The 18,727-nt window shown below is 43.9% G+C and overlaps 1 protein-coding gene across 2 annotated transcripts; it reads right to left on the bottom strand.

The window, feature by feature from the left end:
* Position 1: 1 nt before the first annotated feature.
* LOC121705109 (DDB1- and CUL4-associated factor 1) lies at positions 2 to 18,573 on the bottom strand. Of its 2 annotated transcripts, none has more exons than XM_042085882.1 (23): positions 18,426 to 18,573; positions 13,739 to 13,862; positions 13,477 to 13,553; positions 13,061 to 13,134; positions 12,655 to 12,768; positions 12,388 to 12,525; positions 11,426 to 12,040; positions 11,179 to 11,280; positions 10,898 to 11,056; positions 10,607 to 10,786; positions 9,452 to 9,661; positions 9,091 to 9,260; positions 8,525 to 8,649; positions 6,202 to 7,775; positions 4,304 to 4,386; positions 3,231 to 3,315; positions 2,911 to 3,144; positions 2,712 to 2,805; positions 2,158 to 2,262; positions 1,786 to 1,859; positions 1,593 to 1,685; positions 827 to 1,100; positions 2 to 578 (listed from the first exon to the last, which is right to left on the bottom strand). In XM_042085882.1, exons 1-23 carry the CDS (start codon positions 18,457 to 18,459, stop codon positions 520 to 522), a joined length of 4,797 nt encoding a protein of 1,598 aa, XP_041941816.1. In that variant the 5' UTR covers positions 18,460 to 18,573; the 3' UTR covers positions 2 to 519. The 2 variants fall into 2 exon arrangements, with proteins under 2 accessions (XP_041941816.1, XP_041941817.1); XM_042085883.1 differs by lacking the exon at positions 18,426 to 18,573 and adding an exon at positions 15,231 to 15,422.
* Positions 18,574 to 18,727: the final 154 nt, after the last annotated feature.

Genomic DNA, 18,727 nt, shown 5'->3' with positions numbered 1-18,727 from the left:
ACCAAGTTAACACAGAGAAGACTGTGTTTTATTACATTTATAGAAAAATACTTTAGATACATACATTCTGCACAAGTAGTAAGGTCCAGGGTCTTTACATCAGTGTAGGCTTTTTGATAATTACATTATAAAGGGGAAATCATTAAGAAAAGAGAGAAAAAAAAGTAAAAGTAACACTGGAAAACAAGTGCAGAGAGAGACACCTGTGCAGCTCATCGCATGCTCAGCCTGTTCGAGGCAGAGTCCACGCTTTTAGTACACTAGCAAAACAGACGCGACTCGCTCAAGAAGTCGCTCACGTTTACTCATTCAAAACCAAACCAAAGGAGTAAAAAAACGAAACGAGCAAACACAAGCTGGTCTTTTTCAAGTGTTCTCCTGATACAGCATCAGCAGTGGTGAGCAGATCAGGTGAGCTCCGAGAGGCCTAGCCACCCCAGTGGTGTGGGGTGACGTCTCTTTCCCTCTTCCGAAATTCCCGATCAGCCATCAGCAGCTCTCACCAGGTCTTTTTCTCCCTCACTCGTTCAGAGAGAGGATGATGTCGTCCTCTAGATCAGAGTTGTCCGAGCTGTCTGCTGTATGGAGGAAAAACAAGTGAAGTTAGAACACACAAAACTGGTATGCGGTCTCATATTGAAATTGGACAAAAATATTAGACACCACCTACAAAACCACACAAGATTACGTATGTAATGCAAATAATTGATTAAGACACTTCCTACTCTTCAACAGCAGAAGGATTTTTCAGAAGTGGCAATCTTATCTTTTTTACACTAACCCACTGCACTCTGCATGCACTATATTTTCACTTTGTCAGACTTACTGTTATCCAGGACTAAATCTGCATCTTCATCATTATCATCAGAGTCATCGTCGTCATCATCATCATCTTCATCCTCTCCCTCTTCTTCAAGCAAACGTGCCACCTCTTCATCATCTGATGGAGAGAAGTCGTTGTCACCATCTTCCTCTTCCTCGCCATTGTTGTCGTTCAGCTCCGCCAAGATGGGGTCTGTTTCAATGTCATCCATGTCGATGTCGTCCATGTCATCATCAGAGTCATCGTCGTCATCATCATCTTCCTGATCGTCTTCGTCCTGCAGGTGAAGGTCAGAGTTAACATTGGCTGGGGGTCAATGTGCCATCCCTTGCCAAACAAGATCACATCATACTCTGATTTCTCAATTTTAAACTCCTCTACATCCTAGCCCCATTATCCATGACCATTAACATTTCCTGATGTCATAGTTGATACGGTTCTCAATATCTGATATAACTTGACTTTTCACCACATCTATGTATAGGGTTCCGATAAAAAAAATAGACAAGTATTTTCCATCACTGTGGTGGATATTCAAATTCCCTTAATTTTCTTCTCTGCAAGTATCCATACTTATAATGTAAACCTGCTCTTTTTTAACAATTGGTGTTGAACGGACTTCCATTAGGCCATTTTATACAATTAAAAAAACACTACTTGTGATTTTTATCCCCTACATTTCTTCAATAATGAAGATATGCTATATTGTTGTATTTTGTATACTGGTACCTCTGAAAAGCACTTTGACATTTACACATCTCACACTCACCTGGTCTTCCTCATCTTCCTCTTCCTCTGCCAAGCGTTGCCTCCCCACTTCATAGAGCCGACACACTGTGTCCATGTTTATTGCATCTTGGTTCTGTTAAGAAAGACAGATATCCACAGAAATATAACAATTCAACACACAACACACACAAATGATTGTTTGTTTGTTTGTTTTTTTCAGACAAAAATCTTACCTCTATTACGGCCAGGTAGCAATCTTTTGTGTCCGTGCACAGATCAAATATATTCCTCTTCACATCAATAGTGGCTGTGTTTTAAAAAATTAATGAAATTAAATTAAAAAATTAAAAACTTTCTAAATGTAAACTTTCTAAAATCATTTTGTAATGTTAGAAAAATGTAACATCGAAGGATTTAAAGGTAACCTGTTATTTTTTCTCAAATGGAAGCATAAAAAGGGGAGGAAGGGCAAGAGGGAGAAAGGAGAGGTAAAATATAATATTCACATCTGTATGAGCGTGCGTGCGTGCGTGTGTGTGTGTGTGTGTGTGTGTGTGTGTGTGTGTGTGTGTGTGTGTGTCTCTGTGTGTGTGTGTGACATCTACCGATGGGTTTGTAGTCTGTAGCATCAAATGTACGGAAGGAGGAGCCAAAGGGACTCTTCATCTGCTGCTCCAGCATGTCGTCATCATCATCAGCCTGCCGCATTGCTAGGAGACAGCGTCACACAGGCACAGGTTACCATGGAAACTCTGCTGAGTGCTTCCCACAGAGTACATTCTTACTCACAAAAATTCACCTTGCTGTCCTTACACCATAAATCTATAAACTGTGTGTGTGTGTGTGTGTGTGTGTGTGTGTGTGAGAGATAGAGATTCACCTGATGGGTGATGTAGGCCAAGTTTGTCACATTAAGATGATTCAATAGATATTACGTAGCAAGAAGCCAAGAGCCAAAGTTCAGTTTAAGACCAAAACAGTGCCGAGGTAAAACTAATTTATACATCATATGTGGAGAGCACTTAATCCGTCACTATATCATACCTGTGAAATATTTCACAAACAGCAGAAACCAAACATGGCTCGGAAAACACATTTTTGTCTTGCCTTGAATGTCATGAGCAACAAAAATTATCATAATGCTTAAAAGTATGTTTACCTCCATAGATAACTGTTCCGTTGTTATTGAACACAATTCTACACTGATCAAGAGCTGGGACTGTGTGAAGCAGGTGAAATGTCCGTAGATCCCACTAATACGTCTATTAAGGAGTGAATATCATTAGAGGGTGTCCAACAAAAAGACATAACGAATAAACAAACACACACAGGCAACACTAGTGGTGTGGGAAGGATACAATCTCTGTGTTGATGATGACCTCCTGGCCATTGGGATGGAAGACACCGCTGATGTTCATGTTAAACTTGTCGAACTTGTGGATGGCTTGAGCAGAGCGAACGTCCCATAAGACCCCGTCATTCAAGACCAGATCATCTGTGGAGTTGAACGTGGCACAGTTCTTCTTGTAGTTGTTCGCCAGGTCGGGGTTGTTCAGAGTGAGCGTTTTTTGGCCTGTCTGGATGTCGTATATCTAGTAGAGGGATAGTCACTTGTTATTTGGTAATCATATGCAGTTGTTGTTGTACATAGTGCTGTAACATAACAGCGAGTACTTACATGAGCGACATGCTCTTTTGTCCCGATGACCCGGTCTTGAGAAAGTTTACTGAACTCCACGTAATGATCGTCTAAAAAGGAATGCCTGAAATAAACATAAAATTGACGCTTGTCAACTTGTTTCATTCTCAGATACATTTTTATAGATAATGCATTTATCAGTAACGTTTAACAATGTTGACAACTTTGGTATAGGTAAAAAAAAATGATGTTTTTTTGCTAATAGGATGACTGCTAGTGCAGACTTTGTTGGCTGATGCAAAATCCCTACACCCTTATTGTGCATGCTCATCTAAAAGACCTGCTTATTTTAAGATCTTGTTGAGGAGAAACAGGTCACTGGTGTTAGCTGAAATCCCTGTCCTGTTTTGCTGGGATAGTCCATCTATGGAGAACTACTTTTAAAGCTCAGTGTGCAAAGTGGAGTCATGGGTTAAACACAGACTACCTAGGCACTCCAGCTGACAGAGCGCCATGTTCCATGTGCTTTAAGTAAGGCCCTCACGAATAAGTCATGAGGAGCCATGTACACGGCGGTCGAGCACAGCTAAGGCTCCGTGCTGACAAGGGGAAAATCTGCTCTCCCGCTTCCTCTGACAAACTCAGGGTTAGCTTGTCCTAGTTCTTACTTCCTGGAGCACATTTAGAGGAACAGGAGATGTGGATCTTTTACTACTAAAATAATAAAATAAAATAAAAAAAAATATATATATAAATATTCTGAATAAATGTATTCTGATAACATAGGTGTTAACATGGCTCCTGACTAAAATATTGTTTCTGTTCTTTCTTTAGAACAGCACTCCCCAGTGCTAGTGGACTCAAATGAAAAATACAACAATATTCCACGTCCTCTAGCTTAATATATAAACAGAGCAAAGATTCCACAGATAACATATTGCAGAAAATGTGGGAGGAGGTGAACATCAAGACTGACATAACATGAGGATATGCTAGAAAAAGAAAAAGAAAAAAAAAAAAAAAAGGAGTTGAGGGACCAATAGAGGGACGAAGGAGGAGGTCAGGAGGGGAGCAGAGAGGAGTGTGGGGTGCGCAGCCGAATATGAACTCACTTCATGATGAAGACGGATTTCATGCCCCAGAGGGCTGAGAGAGGGTAACTCCAAGATGCCGAGGTGAGCAGCAGAGAGCCATCCTGTGGGAACAATTACAGAGCAGTGGCGAGAGAGGGAGAGAGAGAGACAGAGTGTGAGAGTGTGTGTGAGAGAGAGAGAGAGAGAGAGAGAGAGAGAGAGAGAGAGAGAGAGAGAGAGAGAGCGAGAGAGAGAGAGCGAGAGAGAGCGAGCGAGAGCGAGAGCGAGAGAGAGAGAGAGAGAGAGCGAGAGTAAGAGGGAGGGAGAGAGTAAGGGAGAGTGTGAGAGAGAGAGGGGGAGAGTAAGGGAGAGTGTGAGAGAGAGAGGGGGAGAGAGACAGAGAGAGACATCAGTGGGTGCTGCTCTGACACATAAACAGTTACGTAGGCAACTGGAAACAAAGGAAGGAACTCTGGTCTATGATGCATCGGCTTCAAGCTTTTTCTAAACATGTATCCACATAAACAATAATCATATTAAACTAGTGAGTGGGTTTCAAAGTGAGTGTAACTGAAAGTAGACATTAAATAACCATTAGAAGCAGCTTTTCGCTTTTATTTTTATGGAATGCAGACTCAAGATGATATCAGGACCTGAATGGACAATGTTATGTTTTAGTGGTATAAAGAAGCACTCTCATTTTTTCTTAGTTCAAAACTTAGCAGTAAGGGGTTTAGGGTTCTCCTCCTTCTGATAATAAGTGACATGGGGTGGGAAGTAATTCAACTAGAGTGTTTTGTTTTGTTTTTTGGAGGATGTATTTTTGCTTCGTTTATTTAAATTTGAGTCTATGAATAATTTTGCACAAAATAGAAATGGTTAATGCACAGGTTGACTGGGGATGTAGAATGCCCTGTACATTTTGTGAGGTGGAATGTTACGTCTTTAAAAACACCATGTGAAACGCAAAAAAGTATTGTCATATCTCAACCAATTTAATGTGGGATTAGCTTTTCTTCAGGAAACGCATTTGCGCATATCTGACTCATTCTAGAGAGGAGGGTGGATAGGCTAACTATATCACTACTTTTCATAGTCAATTGAGGGGTACAGCCATCTTATTTCATAAAAGTGAGTGGTAATGGTAAAGTAAAGTAAAGCAAAGCAAAGCAAAGCAAAGCAAAGCATCTTAATGCAAAAAAAGCAAGTACCAAACAAGAAACTATTATTTTTTAACACGGGCTGCTTTAAGATTATAAAGTGATCTCACTCTGCACCTAAACACCAAGTGCTTGTATGCCTGAGGTAAAGGCAGCGCGTTTCTAAATCAATGTTGGTGGGATCCTTGTCTGTAATGTATTGCAGTTGTACTCAACAGCAACTGCAGTGCAATACAACGCTGCCAGGGGCTATGTGGGAATGCCCTTGAGATTGGGTAAACAGAACTGCAATAAAACACATTTATCAATTATGAACTCGTTATTAAGAACATAAATACATAAACCAAAAAAAAAATAATAATAATTTCAGTCCAACCACTACGCCTGAAGCACATCACTGTTTGGCTTCATGTTTGGACAGCTCAGAGAAGTGATCTGCTCGTTGGACCCTAAGAGCAACAGACTTGGACTCCACACATCCACACACACTGAGCTCCATCTGCCCTATTGGGCTCTCTCTCCAGATTCCTCTTTGTTTCAACCAAGCATATCTAACATGCTGTTCACTCATTTAAAACAAACATACTGATAACAAAGACAAACAGACCAAGACCGTTCAGAAAAGATTGTGAATTGGAAGAGGCTCTGAATAAGCCTGTTGGGCTTTCTTACTCTCCCTGGACTGCATTACTTACTTTTATCTTTAGTTTGAATGTTTTCTAAAATTGTGTGTGTGTGTGTGTGTGTGTGTGTGTGTGTGTAGGGGAGCAGGCTTACCCGGGAGGGTTCCAGGTGCGTGATGGCTGAGCTGTGGCAGTTGTAGCTGGCCTCCTCCTGTCCAGTGAAGACGTTGTACAGCTTGAGCTGACCGGTGCAGGTGCCCAGCATGAGGAAGCGCTCGCGCGCGGAGAAGGCACAGCACATGAAGCCGCTCTCGTCCTCGTCGGCCTCGCGGAACACCGAGATGGGCCGGAAGCGGCTGAAGATGAGGTGGCGGTCGAAGCAGCCGCCGTCCACGCCGCCGTACTTGGGGTAGACGGTGCGGCGCGTGAGGCGCGGGGCGAAGTTGGCGGGCGCCTGCCGGCGCTGCTTGGGCTCGGGGCACTGGTGTGGCGTGAAGAGGCTGAAGAGCGGGCAGGTGGTGACGGGGTTCTTGCAGCGCGCGTGCTGCTCGCGCAGGTACTCGGTGATGATGCTGTCCAGCGCGGGCGGCGAGGGCAGGTGGCGGTCCAGCTGCTTCTTCATGGCGGGGCTCTGGCTGAACGCGCCGTGGTCCGACTTTTGGCGCAGCACCCGCGGCTTGCGGCCAGCCACGCACGGCGACGGGCGCTCCCGCGTGAAGAGGATGCGGCCGATTAAAGGCGAGCCGTTGCTGTGAGCGCCGGCCTGAGGGGCGGCTCCCTGGGGGGCAGCGGCGGCGGCGGCAGCGATGGCGGACGAGAAAGAGGCGAAGGAGGAGGAAGAGGAGGGGAGCGGGGCAGCGTGGAGTTGAGAGGTGGAGGGCCGAGGCTGACCGTGAAGGATGGGGGACGTGGAGGCGTGGCTCCCGAGCCGCGCCGCCACCCCATTGGCCAGCCTTGGAGTCCTGGGGAGGATGGCGACCGGGGCGGCCGGCGCGGTCAGCGAGACGACCCCCGGAGCTGTGAAGGGCACGGGGTGGCTGTGGCTGTGCGTGTGCGCCAGCGGGGCCATGGGCAGGTCGGCCTCCTTGGTCAGCGTGGTGGCCGTGTCGTTCAGGCCCTTGGCCACCAGGTGGTTGCGGATGAGCAGCAGCAGCTCCTTCTCGGGGAAGGAGATGCGCGACTGCGCCACCACGCTGGCCCGCTGCAGCCGCGCCAGCGACACGTCGGTGCCCATCAGCAGCGGCTTGCCGGACACGCGCTCGATCAGCTCGGCCGAGTACTTGCAGAAGCGCACGTGCTCGCTGCGCTTGTCCTGCAGCACGGGCTCCTTCATCAGCGTCTGGATCTGACCGCTGCTGAAGAGCGGCAGCTTGCTGATGATCTGCCGCACGGCGGCCGAGCGCGCCAGGCCCACCAGCGCCTTGCAGGCCAGCGCGCGGATCTGGTCGGCGTCCGTGATGGGCATCTTGACGGTGAGCAGCGAGAGCAGCACCTTGATGCCGTTGTTGGACTGCACCACGTTCCACATCTTGGCCAGCACGCTCTCGCTGGCGCGGTTGCTCTGGGGCAGGCGTCGGCGCGGTGTGCCCCCCATGAACTTGCCGATGCTGGACACCCGCTTGTCGGGCGCACACACGCAGTTGATGACCACCTGTAGCGCCGACTTCTGGATCTCTGCATCGTTGACGAATACCTCACCCTCAGCCACAACCAACACAATGCTCATGCCTGTGGTGCACACACACACACACACACACACACACACAAACAAACACACACAAACACAAACACAGTCGTTTACAACCAACACCTTCAAGGGAGATGAATAATACACCTGTAAAATGTATATTAAGACAAAGAACATAAATGTTTTGCTGACTGAATATGGAATTACACCAAAAAACATGTTTATGACATTATTGTCACTTTGACTTCTACACTACAATTTATACAGACAAAAGGATGAACAGTACTTAATTCATGTACATGCACCTAAGTTAAAGGAGTTAAGTACAGCCTTGACCCTCAGATGACAAATATTAAGCGGTTGTGCCAACTACCAAGGTGTCTGAAGGGACCTAGGATGTGTTCTTTTTTATAGACTCTAATTTGTGACTGCAACTTATTAGGTCAAAGCCCAATGTGTTCTGTTTGCAGTCTTGTTGGTCAGCTCAACCTTGAGGACATCAAGCAAGATTCTGTACTAGCATCAAACCTTATATGGGAACCTCCAATTAGCGAGCTGACAGAAATTCCCTTTCAGTTGATTCACTCGGTACAACACAGATTGTATAGGATATCACGCCCCTCGCTGAGCCAGACCGGCAAGGGTCTGATACCCCATACGATTAGTGTTACGTACCGCGTGAATCTACTGAGAGGGAACAGTGGTGATACGGTGTCGACAAAATGGATGCGGAGAGGAGGGGTGACGTGAAAGAAAGTGGACAAGGGAGAGACTGGCTGGACTTACTCACCTACGGTGGAGATGGTCGAGCCTCCCTCGTCCAGCACGGCCACTGAATCAGCCAGCATCAGCTGGGTCTTAGGCACCACTGTCAATATGCTCAGGATGTCCAGCGCGTAACGCACCGTGTCACTCCTGAAACGCACACAAACACAGCCGATGGCACCACATCACTTTTTGTCACTACAGAACAGGACTTGTGCAATCCTATTCTGCAGAAAGACAGCATGGCAACTGAAACACAGTGGTTACCTATGGTAAAGTTGATCATGACAAAAACATGGACCAGCAAATCAATCGATCCTATGCTACAGTACATGGGGACCGTAAACCGTTGTAAACACCAGGCCACCGTACTGAAGAACCCCCTCATATTCTAAGCAAGCTAGATGGACAATGCACGCCAATCGGAAATGCATGATAGGACACTCACGCTAGTGTTCCAAAATTTGGCCAGCACATTATTCTACGCATAGATCGATGCATTTATGTCACTTGCAGACTATGAAACAGCCCTAATGGCCTTCCTACAGGAAAGTGCAACATGAGTTGCTGGTGCTCCTTTTCAGCCCTTACCTGCCATAGTAGGTCCTCCAGTCACAGGCAATTGAAATGAGCTGCAGCAGAAGCTGCACACAGGACAACTTGTGGAAGACCTCGGCTGGCTCCCAGTAAAGACGTACGGGCCCAAACTCAAACAGGAACTCCATCATCTCAACCACCTGCTCGTGGGTGTATGTGCACGCCTGAGCACGTGCCACGTGTAAACACACACACAAACACACACACACAGGTGATATATTTAAGTACAAAATGAGATTAAACAAATTACTAATCACAAAATACTAATGACATTAAAACTCCAAGTACCCTGATTAAAAGAAATATGGAATCATAGTACTCTGCATATGGGTGTGAAAGTAAATGTGCACGCTACCTTGTAATAGGGCTGTGGGTGGATTGGAGCTCCCCCTTCTGTGCGCTGCAGGGACTGCTTGACCTGCTCCACCTTGATGGCCAGGTGCGCCTCAAAGTACCTACGCAGGGCCATACAGGTGTGTTTGGCTGTCTGTCGGCTGGAGAAGATCTCGTCATCACTTAAGAGTGCACCTTGATCCTCTGGGTTCAAGATCTCCAGAGTACTGATCTATACACACACACAAACACAAATTCATAGTTAACAGGCAGTCCCAGCTGTGCAGCATTATGAATTGCCATACATCTTTTATAATGTCAGATAGCTAGTCTTTTTCTCTTATCTACTTATGTGAAATAGTCCGCTCCCAAATAGCTATGCGCTAACTTGGTCCAGCCTATTTAATCGCACTGATCAGAGATTCCTAAGGTTATTGCCGACTTTGCCACTAACCTTTGCAAACTGATAATAAACCGCATTGGCAGTAAGGAAACAATGTATTTAACCTTGCTGTAGAAAATCATAGATTCCTCCACCATTAATTCTTTGATGTTTACTGGCATTGCTTGCTACCATCGTTTTATTGCTTCCTCTAGTTCTACCACTACCACTTTTGATTAAAACTGTAATGTCATCTCCTCTGGTCGCTGATGGCCCGCCATCCCGATGGCTGAGAGAAATGTAAGTGCATTGAAAGTAGCCAGACCAGTATCTCAGTGAAATAAATGAGCCAAGACACAGGCAGGAAGGGCCAAGCTAATGGTGGCATAGACCATGAACCACATTAGACTTTTCTTTTAGATGTTGCATCAATGGGGCCATACAATTGAACAGTGTGTATATCTCTGCATCTTTTGAAAAAAATCTAGTTGAGCAATTCAATTTTATTAAAACACAGCTATCCCCAAAGTTTTGTCAGCAATTTAGTTTTCAATAGTTGCATAGGTTATGGTATAAAGCCTACCTGAATCATGCATCCATGTGACAATATTAGGTTGTGGTGTAAAACATGCAAAACAATAGACTTTCTTAATAAAATACATAAATTCAAGCACTTTCAATGACCCATGTCTATTTTCAAAAATGTTCAAAATGACTTTTTCAAATTCACAAACTTTCCAGGACTTCAAGGACCAGTGAGAACCCTGGGTTTCACTTTTACTTCAAGACCATTACCAGATTGACGAGACGACGCAGTCCATCCTGCTGGTCAAATAATTCCAGAACAGCCCGGAAAGAGAAGGAGATGGAGAAGAACATGGTTGCATGGCAACAGCCTGAGGCATGGGAGCATTCCAACAGCCACAGTGTGTACTTCACCACCTCAGAGAGGATGGAATGGGGGAGCATACACACCTGTCAAACACACACATAAGAAAGCGTGAGAAGGTACCCGTGTCTGTGTGTGTGTGTGTGTGTGTGTGTGTGTGTGTGTGTGTGTGTGTGTGTAAACACAGAAGTACATACCCGCTCCATGGCATCCTGATTATAGGCCAGGTAGTACAGACACAAGGAAACGCCGGTGGCCGCCATTGAGGGCCGTGGGATTTCCAGAAGCTTCTGCACTCCACCATGAGCCACAAACTCCGCCGCAAACTTCTTGTGTAGCAGCAGGGAGGCCAGATACTGAGATAGCAGAAATAAAAGAGGGCAAGATTACAAGCTGAGCTTGGCTTACATGTATTTCTTTGAGAAGCTCAAAAGGGTGTTTTCTAGCATACATTCATAAAATAAAAAAAAAAACATACCTTGAGGGCTTCGAAGGTTAACTGCACGTCATTGGTCTGTTTTAGATCCATGTAATGCATGAGAAGCTGTCTGGCTCCCAGCTGCATGAACACCGCCAACAGCTGTACAGAGAGCAACGCATTTTGGGTCAAACTTCACGCATGTTTGAGCGTGTGTGTGTGCCTGTGCCTGGGTGGGTGTGTGTGTGTGTGTGTGTGTGTGTGGTGTTGGCCGACTCCCTCTGACGTGAAGAGCGTATGGACTCACCTCCTGGTACTCGCCCAGAGGGGTCAAGTACTGCAGAATGAGACGCTGTTCAATGGCAGGAGTGAGCGGGTCGAGGTGGTAGTTCTGACCAATCACCCAGGGGCTCATCTCTGACCAGCTGCTGTTGCTCAGTTCACTGAAGCTGCGCTCCGGCTCCGACAGGGTGAAGTTCAGCTTCTGTTTCGCCTTGCGGCCGTTTTCCCGTTCCGCCCTCTTCTGCGCGAGCCTCCCTCCCTCGACTCGCCCGTCAGACTCATCCGGTCCAGGAGACTCGCTCTCGAGGCCCTCCGTCTTGGGGAGAGGCTTCTTGGCCGAGTTAGCACGACTGCTGGACTTCTGGCCTGACCCGAGGCTAAAGGGAGACTCAATGATGGGCTCCAGTCCGAAACAATCTGCACTTTTCACAGGGCTCTCTTCCTCTTCAACCTCTCCCACCACCCCACATTTGTCCATTCCGTTCTTGTCTTCAAAATTGGCACAGTCCACTGTCTCCTCATCCAGAGGCAACAGCGGCTCCAGACTGGAGGCCTTGCGAGGGCTCGGCCTCCTGAAGTCCCGCCTGTTCTCCACCTCTCGTTCTTGCAGCTCCCGCAAGCGCTGCAACATCAGTGGCACCTTCAAAACAAATGACACAATAAGATTAAGCAAAATAATAGCAAAAGTTAGGGTGTAGATTAACTGATTCAGCATCTGAACACATTACACACACACACACACAAAATATGTATACAATTCAGTAATGTTACTTTTGGGCCTTACATTTGTTTACTATCTCCTGTGAAGTGGGAGTGTAAACACCTGATTTGTGTGTGTAGTTGTGTGTATAATGGAAGCCAGTGAATAGGGGGCTGTAAATGTCTCTCCCTCATGCCTTAACAGCTGTGCATCTGTACCCATAAGTTTTGCCTACTCGCTTGCCCAGTACAATTAACACAATATAACAGTGTATGTAAATGACCTACCAGTACAGAGTTTTCTTCACGGTAGTTGGCAGCAATGTCTTGGTTCTCCATAGCTCCTGCTAGGAGGCCCACAGAATAGATCCTCAAGGGCTGCTCTGCCTCCTGAGCCCATTTGAACAACTTTTCCACAATCCCCTCCTACACACACACACACAAAATCATGTCCATGGTAAATGCTTTGTGTGACTGTATGTACCTAGGCTGGTATAAACAGAGAGCATATTAACTTATTATATGATGATACATAATAAAAAAAAAAAGAAATACCTTCTCCTGAAATACAACAGCGGTTTCCAGCCCTGGCATGATGTTCAGCAGGAGGCGGCAGGCAGCTGTGTTGAGGGTAATCTCCCTACTGGTCATCACATACGCGTTCACCAGCTTTACACAGAGCCAGAGACCAGTGATCAGTGTCAGTAAGACATTCTCCACCAAATTTGTTAAACACATATATTATAATATTAATGTATTGTATTAATACATAATATTTGTAATAAAAAAGAAGGGAAAAAACATTGACTACATGATACATCCCCCTCTCTCGCATCCACATTTTCACTGAAACAGAAATGAAGTAAAATGAAAACGAAAAAAAAAAACACAATACACACAGCAGATACTACATTCATGGAATGTAGCCTAAATTACACACATAGCACAAGCCAAAACTTACAGCGTTCATAAAGTCATCATTCTTGAATAGGATTTTCAGCAGGTGTCCCAGCATGCACTCTGGATCAGCTCGTCCTACAGAACAGACACACAAACCATCATAGCGTAACCTTTTCAGAACACTTTCAGATCTACCATTTAAAACATGAATGACAGGCTATTCTGAGTAGGACATTGGTTTGAAAATGTAATTCTTTGCCAAGACGAGCAACCCAGGTCTGAGGACATTGGCAGCCAATGACTAGAATTCATTGAATTTTAAAGGTATTACATTAAAATATGAATATTTCTGAGAGGCTTCCCTTTTCATTGGTCATTGTGGACATATCATTATAGTTAGTGGTCAATGCAGTTAGTGTTGGCAGAGTAGACAGCCCATAAGAGTGGATTAAAAGTGTTCGTGTTTGCAGAAGTTACCTGGGTGACGGTCATCAAAGGGGTCAGGGTCGGCTTTTCGGTACTCCTCTGTCTCTCTCTCCACCAGTTCAGAGATCCTGCAAATAATCAAGATTAATGTACCACTTTAAGTCATACACAAAGCGCCTGACAATACAATTATGTGCTTCTACAAAATATTTCCTGTATTTCCCATTTTTCTACTTTGAATATAGTAAGCTAATCAACTAATCCCCAATAGAGAGGGGCATCAAAAAAGGTTTGTGTGGGTGCGCATACTTACTTGGTCAAGATAGCCACTAGAACTTGTGTGGTTCCCAGTTGCTCTCGGTCCCATTGCTCTAACAGAGAAGTGAGCTCAGCCTTGGAGTCCACACTGGCCTCGGCCGCCCCTGCCATCCCCCTGACTAGAGAAAGATACACAGAAACCCAACAGTCAGAGAGATACACAGACACAACAACAACTAAGAGAAAGGTATCACATGGTCAGGTTAGAGCTTTTCGATCATCTGGAGCAACTGGTGTTTGTGAGCCTAGATACATCCTTCAATGAAAAACGATGGACCATCAACAGACTTCGTTCTCGACAGATGCAACTGTACAAAGCCAGTGTTATTAGCCTGACAGCTGCGCTGTGCTGCAACTCCAAGCAGTCAACAGGTGAACCGCTTGCTGCTTACTGGCGCGCAGTCAATTTGCAGTTTTGGACTAAACTCAGCTCCAAGTGCTATATATTAAATTTGTTTGACAACAAAGCCCAGAACGTTGAAGGTTCATTAGTTTGTTTTTCCATTCGCCCTTCAGAAATAAACTATGAAAGGTTTCTGATAAGCGGGGTACGAACTGAACCGCTGTTCAGATTGTTATTCAACGTGCAGCCAGCCATGCGTTGACAGCTAACGTTGCCATCCAATTCTTAAATTTGCTAATACAGCACTTAAGCGAATAACAATGAAATATTAAGAAAAACGCAACAATCAACTCTCCTTTAAACGTACATGTAAACGCAAGACAGCGTGTTAAAATCTCAGGTTAAACATTTAGCTCGAGTTCATGACATCTACGTAAACATCTGGCTAGCCTACAGTTAACATTGTAACTAACGTTAGCCAAATAGCTAATTGATGCTATCGCAACACTGCAATACAAAAATGTCAGGTTGGTAGGTATGAACAACTAATGAAGAGCTAACCAACTTGAAAGCTAATTAGGTGGTCAAGCAACCATAACGTTGGAGTAACATTACCGTTAGCTATCGTTAATCCATGCTTGTGACCGGGCCACGAAATAACACCCCAAGTAGAGGTATATTGTGAAACCACTGATTTTGTCGATATTGTCTTTGCCAGGGTGACATTAACGTTACGTTGCCCGCTAGTACCTTAACATACAGACCCTTCAGCCAGCTGACCGGGCAGCTAACGTTTCATACTGAGAGGGAAAGCCTAGGCTCATGGTCTAGCAAGCTAAAACTGGCATTGCTAAATTCATCGGTGACAGTTAAACAACATATTAGCTGGAGCCACAAATCACATTTAGTTGGAAAACTAACACAGATGCTGCATGCAAGTTATAAAAAGCAACGTGGCATGGCGAAATGCGCAAAACGTGCCAGCTTGTGTGTAGCTACAACTAGTTAGCTAACGGCATACAAGGCTTTGGCTGAAGTCTTTCTGGCTAGGTAGCTAGGTTGCTTGTCAACTCGAAAACGTGCTAACCAGCTAGCTGACTTGCAGGCTGTTCTACGATCGTGAACCAGCGGTATAGTGCCTTACTGTTTCGTCCCGCTCAATCTTCCAACTTTACAACCCACTCCAGGAGTGACACTGTGTGTCCAAAGGGACACAACACCTAGTAACGATTCTATTTCAAATAGAACACCTAATAATGATTCCGTTTACAGAACTGGCTTTATGATATCACTTATATCAGCACTGTCGTGTGCGCCAAGGTTTATTATGGCCACCACGTTCTTTACGTCACATGTTCGGCGACTGTCGATCCCGCCTCCTCACCCATGACCTTTACCATAGAATCCTCCATGTCAAATAGACCGAATTGGTAGCTATATTTTTGTCTTACTACATTACAATTAGTTACCGATAACATAAGATGTCCATGTGATGTTGTTATGCTTATACATGATGTGCTAATGAACAAAAATGAATGCTCTTTGTCCGTGGATAGTTTTGGGATCTTCAAAAAGCGTCTAAAGACTCTACAAGATCTCTTGAGGCTAGGCCTACTTTGTATCTAATTGCCAGAGCTTGTAGAATTGCTGATTATATTATGGTGTTATTATTCTGTAAGATTATATTTAGTCTATTAGTAGGCTGATACTGGTATTTTTTATTTAGGCTATATGACTTTACTTTAAGCTGTTAATTTTAGTGTTGATATTGGTTAATAATGTATTGATACGTCGCTTTGGACAAAACTGTACGCAGTACTTTTTTTTTTTAAAGCAGTGGTTCTCAACAAGGGGCGGGGCCCAAAAGGTGGCGTCAGGAAGGCAAAGAAAGCCTTGAGTTAATGAGAAAGGCTATTTCAAGCGCTAATGAATGTTTGAGCCATTAGAATGCTTCAATAATCAAAGTAAAAGTAATTACACTGTAGTAATTACTTAGTAATCATTCAAATAGCACGAATAACACAAACAAATTCATTACACAGCAATAGCTTTTTTACTATGGATATGGTAATAGAAATGGACTGAAAATCTGTGAATCAGCTTGGGTTATTTGAGGATCATTGGAACGGTTTCACAGAAGATAGAGAGGAGCCTGCACACCTTGATAGGTTACACTGCAGGTGCAGCTATTTTGGACAACTTCAGAGTAACAGAAAAGAAAAGTGCAACATTGCTTATTTACTGATGAACTGACTAACATCAGTTTATCAATAAATCGGTTGCATCATGGAGCAAGCGTTGTTGTAACTTTCTTTTCTGATTGTTGGAACGATAAAAAATATTTTTGAATATATGAGATCTAATGGAAAAGGGTTGGCATGAGTATAAAGTTATAATGAATGATTGATGACTGGCAGATTATCACGTCTCCTAAAAGGGCCCTGGGATGTTTCTGTGAACACAGGGGAGCCTTGGGGGCAAAAAGGCTGAGAATAACTGATACATAGATTAAAGCGATGGTTCGGAGTAATTTCACTCTAGGGTCCTTTGCACCATGACCCCGAGCCAAACACCCTCCCAGAACCTGTTTTCCCTTGGTCAAACCCTGGTCGAGCAGCGCTGTCAGAAACGAATGACTTTCTGCAGGCACTAATTGAACCAACTTAGTATCTCGTAAATTACCCCACTAATAATTCCCAGAATGGTGCGAAACTTCTACAGTAGTACAACTATGTTCTTTACTCATAAAACGAGGCATTGGAAAGTTTGTAAGTGCACCATGAGTTTATTTAAATAACACTTGCCTGATGATTACTACTGATACTGAGTACTTATAGTTAAGGGTGTGGTGAGGATAATATTAGCCATATAATATCTTGCTATCATATTGTTAGGTATATTGCCAAGGCAATATTTTCAGTTCAGTATTTTCATAAACTACTAAACATAGAATGTGTGCAATATTTTGTTTTTGACACATTGGAGATCTACAATTTAACCCCTAAAAAAATGGTTTCTAAGTGTTTTGACTGGAACCCTGGTGTGTCCTCCAAATAACCATAGACTATTAAAATGAATTTGAAGATGATACCAGAATTATGTGTCTTTTAAAACATACTTTTCAATAATTTCTTACATACTGAAACATGCTCATTTTTGCACTGTATGATTTGGACTGTTGTGGGTCTAATTCAACGAAGCACCAATGAAGGAAGGTGCCTGCCTGATATCCCCAGTTAAATGCTCCCAAGGGTTGCTCTGTTGGTGAAGTTTTTGCCCACAAAGGTTGCTTTAGTGATTTTGTTTTTTGATGGTAAATAAGCTTGGTTGCTGATTGGACACTGTAGGAAATTCCCTACCTATTGCACAAAGAATGTAACACCTCTGCCGTGCAGTGGCAGCACCAAATATTTTTTTTTTGCAGGTGCTATGGGGGAGCTTGGCTTTTTACCGAGGGTGCTATGAAATGAGGGTCATGGTTCTCTACTACATTTGGTTCTCTTGGGGGCGCTATGGCTAATCCAGGGGGAGCTATAGCGCCCCTCTGGCGCCGCCCCCTGCTGCCGTGTATCTGGAAAAAAATACTTTATGGACCACACTTTATGGACCAATTAACCTTACCAAGGAGCCAGTAATCAAACTTAGTATCAGTATCAGTCTGTCAGCTTTTCACTCACATAACTGTATCAATGATTATTTAATAATTGCATTGTTTATATATATATATATATATATATATATATATATATATAGACGTTTTGTTTTTGTTGTTGTTTTTTTAGTTTCTACTGTTTGATCCTGGTCTGCAGGGCACATCATTACTCCATATTAAACTAATATGCCATCGGTTTTCACTCTCACTTTCTCACCCTTTATCTTGGATCAAATGACAATGTCCACATTTGATCCATTGGGACAAGTGTGCATTCATTCTGCATTGGTATAAATATGCTAGTCTTGCGTCACAGTTGGTCTCTTCCTCAATAAGACCACTCACAACATTTATATCTATTGAGAGACCATATCACAGTATACACAAGTAGGCCAGGGTCTTAATATTCTGCTGAAAAGAGCATTTCCCTTTTACAGCATTGTGTTTTTCTTAAAATATCACACCCTTATTGGCCCACAATATATTGATAATTTCAACTGTGACTCTGACTACAAGTGAATTACACAGGGAGAAATCTGACTTTTCACGTAATTTACTATCAGAGTAAGTCTATATACTTTTACTTAGATATATAGATAGATAGTTAGATAGATACTTTATTGATCCCCAGGGGAAATTCAAGACTTAGACTTGTTTCTTTCTACCTTTACCGGAACAATATCTTACCTTTTTTCCAAAAACGCAGGTCTATCCGCAACATACTGGATCTGTTTGAAGTTTTTAAATGTGGAAAACATTCTGTGTGGGCTATGGCCTTTAATTGAGTTTAAAATGCAACTTTGAAACATGCAAAAAAGTGACAGGTGGCATACTATGATAGCATGTTATCAGTATCTACAGGGGTAGGTGTGGCTTTTTAGAGACACACACAACTAGAAAAGTAAAGGCACACATTTGCTGACAGAAGGTGTAGACTGAAGAAGAGTATAATATTATTAATAATATAGTCTTCTTCAATATAATAATTT

Source organism: Alosa sapidissima, chromosome 3 (assembly GCF_018492685.1).
Source record: "Alosa sapidissima isolate fAloSap1 chromosome 3, fAloSap1.pri, whole genome shotgun sequence".
Classification (NCBI taxonomy): Eukaryota; Metazoa; Chordata; class Actinopteri; order Clupeiformes; family Clupeidae; genus Alosa; species Alosa sapidissima.
The sequence above is the reverse complement of the archived record's forward strand: the minus strand, read 5'-3'. Positions and strand labels throughout refer to the sequence as shown.

What these genes read in the sequence shown, in the direction of transcription:
- LOC121705109 (XM_042085882.1), bottom strand. Translation starts at nt 18,459, where the DNA reads ATGTTGCGGATAGACCTGCGTTTTTGGAAAAAAG. An exon ending in TAACCTTCGAAGCCCTCAAG is followed by an intron (nt 11,057 to 11,178) that starts GTATGTTTTTTT and finishes CTGCTATCTCAG; the next exon opens with TATCTGGCCTCCCTGCTGCT. An exon ending in ACCCACAGCCCTATTACAAG is followed by an intron (nt 9,261 to 9,451) that starts GTAGCGTGCACA and finishes GCACGTGCTCAG; the next exon opens with GCGTGCACATACACCCACGA.